The sequence below is a fragment of the Pundamilia nyererei genome, unplaced genomic scaffold (assembly GCF_000239375.1).
Source record: "Pundamilia nyererei isolate P.nyererei 1_Seehausen unplaced genomic scaffold, PunNye1.0 scaffold00115, whole genome shotgun sequence".
NCBI classification, from domain to species: Eukaryota; Metazoa; Chordata; class Actinopteri; order Cichliformes; family Cichlidae; genus Pundamilia; species Pundamilia nyererei.
The window spans coordinates 1,801,341-1,804,756 of NW_005187516.1; the positions used below are offsets into that span (position 1 = coordinate 1,801,341).

Below are 3,416 nucleotides of genomic sequence, written 5' to 3' on the forward strand. Positions count from 1 at the left end.
CGCAGTAAAAGGTCAACAGGTAACGTTTTACAAACACCTAGTCTATAAGAAGTTATACATGAAGGACGATGGATTGCTGCGTTCCCGATTCTCTCTTTGGCTGACGATATCACTTTAAATAAACTTTACTCGGTTCACTAACACGCATAAAGATACATGTACAATAAAATACCTGAATCTGCAATCACCTGCGGAAATGCAATAAATATTTTGTCTCATTCCCATATCATCAAATATGAATATATTAACATTGGTTTAAACACAAATGGGCATGATGTGACTGCAGGGAACGGACAACGAGCCAGAGTTTTACAACTTTGCTTTAAATGGGGATCTTCTACGAGGGAAACTATTGCAGACTGTAGCTCTGTCGGATGGTCCGAAGTCGTGTAACAGCTTGACACTTAACACAACCTGTAACTATGCTGAGCACGTTAGCTTATTTTTAACACAGTGCGAGCCTAAAATACGCCGCTGCGGAGCTTTGGACACCGGGTTCAGGGGAAACAGGTCAGAGTGCTGAGATCAAACATATGTACAGCTGAAAGCACCACCATATTGTGCAGCACATGTATGATACAGCAGAATAACTTGATGATACTTGTAAATACTTCGATCTGTTCTTTCCCCCCTTATTTTTCATTAATTTACCACACTCACTCACACACACATTTGCTGTGGCACACACACAAGACATTAAAAGACAAACATTAAAAGACTGCACACACACACACACACTCTCTTTCACACACTTGTGCATTACAAGGCTCAATTGCACACACAGACATTAGAGCACATTTGCTTTTAAAGGAAACTTTAGATAGTAATTATATATATATATTTTTTTTTCTATAGAAGTACCTATGTGGGCCAGAGCTAGTAAGAAACTCCAGAGGCTCTCTCATTGCTCGTTTCTTTCCAGCGGTGAAAACATTTAGAGTGCTGCAGGCAAAGGCAGACCGGAAAGAAAGAACCTAAAACGTGTCCTATTATTTCTCGGACTGCAGCACTGTGAATGTTTCACTCTGGCGTTCGCTTTTGCAGTAAAATCGATCACAGACTCCGGGAAGGCCCTGGAGCAGCGATGGCTGTGAGGTCTACAGGTCGTGGGCGAGCCTCTCGATCTCATCGATGAGGAAGTCGATGTCAGACTGGGTGACCGAAGGATTGGAGACGACCATTCTGAAGAAGTTTACTTTATTGCCCTGAGGCTGGTAGCCCACCATGGTGGTCCCTGACTCCATCATCATGGCCTTGATCTTTGGCGCCACCTGTTGGAGTGAAAAAGATGACAAAACAGAGCCTTGTATTCCTGAAAGCAATCTAATAATGTGAACATCTTTTATTGGCTGTTTGAAGCTGATCGTGGTGGAACTTATAGTGTGATTATAGTTGTACCCTGTGGAGTTTTTCTCGCCTCTCATCTCCATCTGGCATGCCTCTCAGGCTGGGTGGAATGTACCAGAAGCAAACATTGGTGTGCTGCGGCTGCAGGCAGAAATGAACACGTCAGATACAGATCACGGTGGGTTTTTATTGATTTATTTGCATTTACATACAACAACATTCTGTTAAACAGCAGTGAATTAACCCTGGTGATTAAAACTGGACATTGGTAAAGGACAAATAAAAAGAGGGAAGCTCACCACTCCGTCAAACACCATCTCATATCCCTCCCTGTTCTTGATCTTGTTGTATAGGTACTGAGACAGATCCAAACACTTGTCAATGTGCTGCTCAAACCCAGTGGTGCCCTGCAGGGGAAAAGAGAAGCCAATAATTACAGTTAAGAACACTCAGTATAGCACTAAATAGCATTGCACTAACAAAGCCATGAAGGTTCTTATTGGCTTGGAGATGCTTTTCTGTCTTTTTTAGCCAGCATGTATGCACCCGTCTGTCCACCCAGCTCACCTTGGCTTTCCACATGAGCCAGAATTTAAAGATGTCCACATGCCGGCCACACTGGATGGCCTTGTCCCCTGTGTCATATGTAACGTCGTATTGTTTGTCTGGTTGGAAGAGGTAGCCAGCGCACATGGAGTTGCAGCCTGCTAGGATTCCCTACAGACAAAGTGCACAAACTGTTAACATTTCCTTTCACAGGTCTCCTGCCCAGGCTGTCATCATTTAGACATGTCAGACTACATGTACCAAGAAAAGCTGATGAGTATGAATGTGCAATATGGATATTCATAGAACTGTATTTTTCATAGGTTAAAATGAAGAAACCCCCAAAAGTGTAATGGAAATGTTTAAGCTTTGGCTACATGTCTGTGTCAAACTAACCTTACTGAATGAAAGCCTCCATATTGTCTTATTCTGTCTCTGTGTTATCTTTCAGATATACAGCATGTTGATGTACAAGTTATCTTTTATTACACAGTGTTCTAACCGCAGATGGATAACTTGTCTTCATAAATGATTCAATTCTTTTAACTCAAAGAAAAGCATGAAACATGTTTGCTGGTGTGCTGCCTGTACTACTACCCCTTTACAAACATAAACAGAAGTAATTAAGAACATCAATAGCTGTAAAGCTCAATAGCTTTACATATGTATATATGTGTGGACCTTATAATGACAAGTGGCGACCTGCTCCAACGTTTGGATTAAAAAAGTCCCTAAAACTTGTCATCATAAATTTTTAAGGTGAAGTAATAGAAACAAGATACTGTGTGTGTGTGTGTGTGTGTGTGTGTGTGTGTGTGTGTGTGTGTGTGTGTGTGTGTGTTCCTGTACCTTTTCTCTGACCAGGATTGCTGAACACTGCAGAGGCACACCCATCATCTTGTGTGGGTTCCATGTGACAGAGTTGGCCCTGCAAAACATGTTGTCAGTGCTATCGTTAGCACGCTGAGGTTTCTTTTAAATAACAACACACAGGAGCTTATCAGTTCCCATGTGCTCACCTCTCAATTCCATTAAGCTTATGGCGATGCTTCCTAGACATCAGCAGTCCACCACCCCACGCACCCTAACGAGATAAAACAGTACTGTTAAAGGAGTGGATAACGCACTGAAGCTCCTGCTATCATCACTACTGCAAACTACTCACATCAACATGGAGCCACAAGTTATACTTCTCACAAATGTCAGCAATCTCATTGATGGGGTCAAATGCTCCATACACAGTTGAACCAGCTGTTGCATTCACAAACAATGGCACATAACCCTGCAGATGTAGTACCCAGGATAGATGAAAAGAAATGTGGTTAGAGATAAAAGTACATGGAGATGCAATTATATTAAAAAAATAAAAGGGGAAAAAAAACCCCTGACCTTCTGTTTAGCGTCGAGGATTTTGGCTTCCAAATCCGCAGGAATGACTCTCCCTCTGAAAACGAGCAGAGCAGCATGGAATCGCTGTGGATCTACATGTTGCACATACAGTATTCATCAGATGATTTCTGCAA

General features: G+C 42.1%; 1 protein-coding gene across 1 annotated transcript in view; it reads right to left on the reverse strand.

The window, feature by feature from the left end:
- Nucleotides 1–699: 699 nt before the first annotated feature.
- LOC102197981 (glutamate decarboxylase 1-like) overlaps nt 700–3,416 on the reverse strand; it is a 14,576-nt gene continuing 11,859 nt past the window's right edge. Inside the window, exons 9-16 of the mRNA XM_013913122.1 lie at nt 3,283–3,386; nt 3,059–3,175; nt 2,913–2,977; nt 2,743–2,821; nt 1,915–2,064; nt 1,647–1,754; nt 1,399–1,488; nt 700–1,271 (exon numbers count right to left, since the gene is read on the reverse strand). Of these exons, the coding sequence (XP_013768576.1) occupies nt 1,098–1,271; nt 1,399–1,488; nt 1,647–1,754; nt 1,915–2,064; nt 2,743–2,821; nt 2,913–2,977; nt 3,059–3,175; nt 3,283–3,386 (887 nt within the window). The 3' untranslated portion in view covers nt 700–1,097. The remainder of the gene's footprint in view (nt 1,272–1,398; nt 1,489–1,646; nt 1,755–1,914; nt 2,065–2,742; nt 2,822–2,912; nt 2,978–3,058; nt 3,176–3,282; nt 3,387–3,416) is intronic.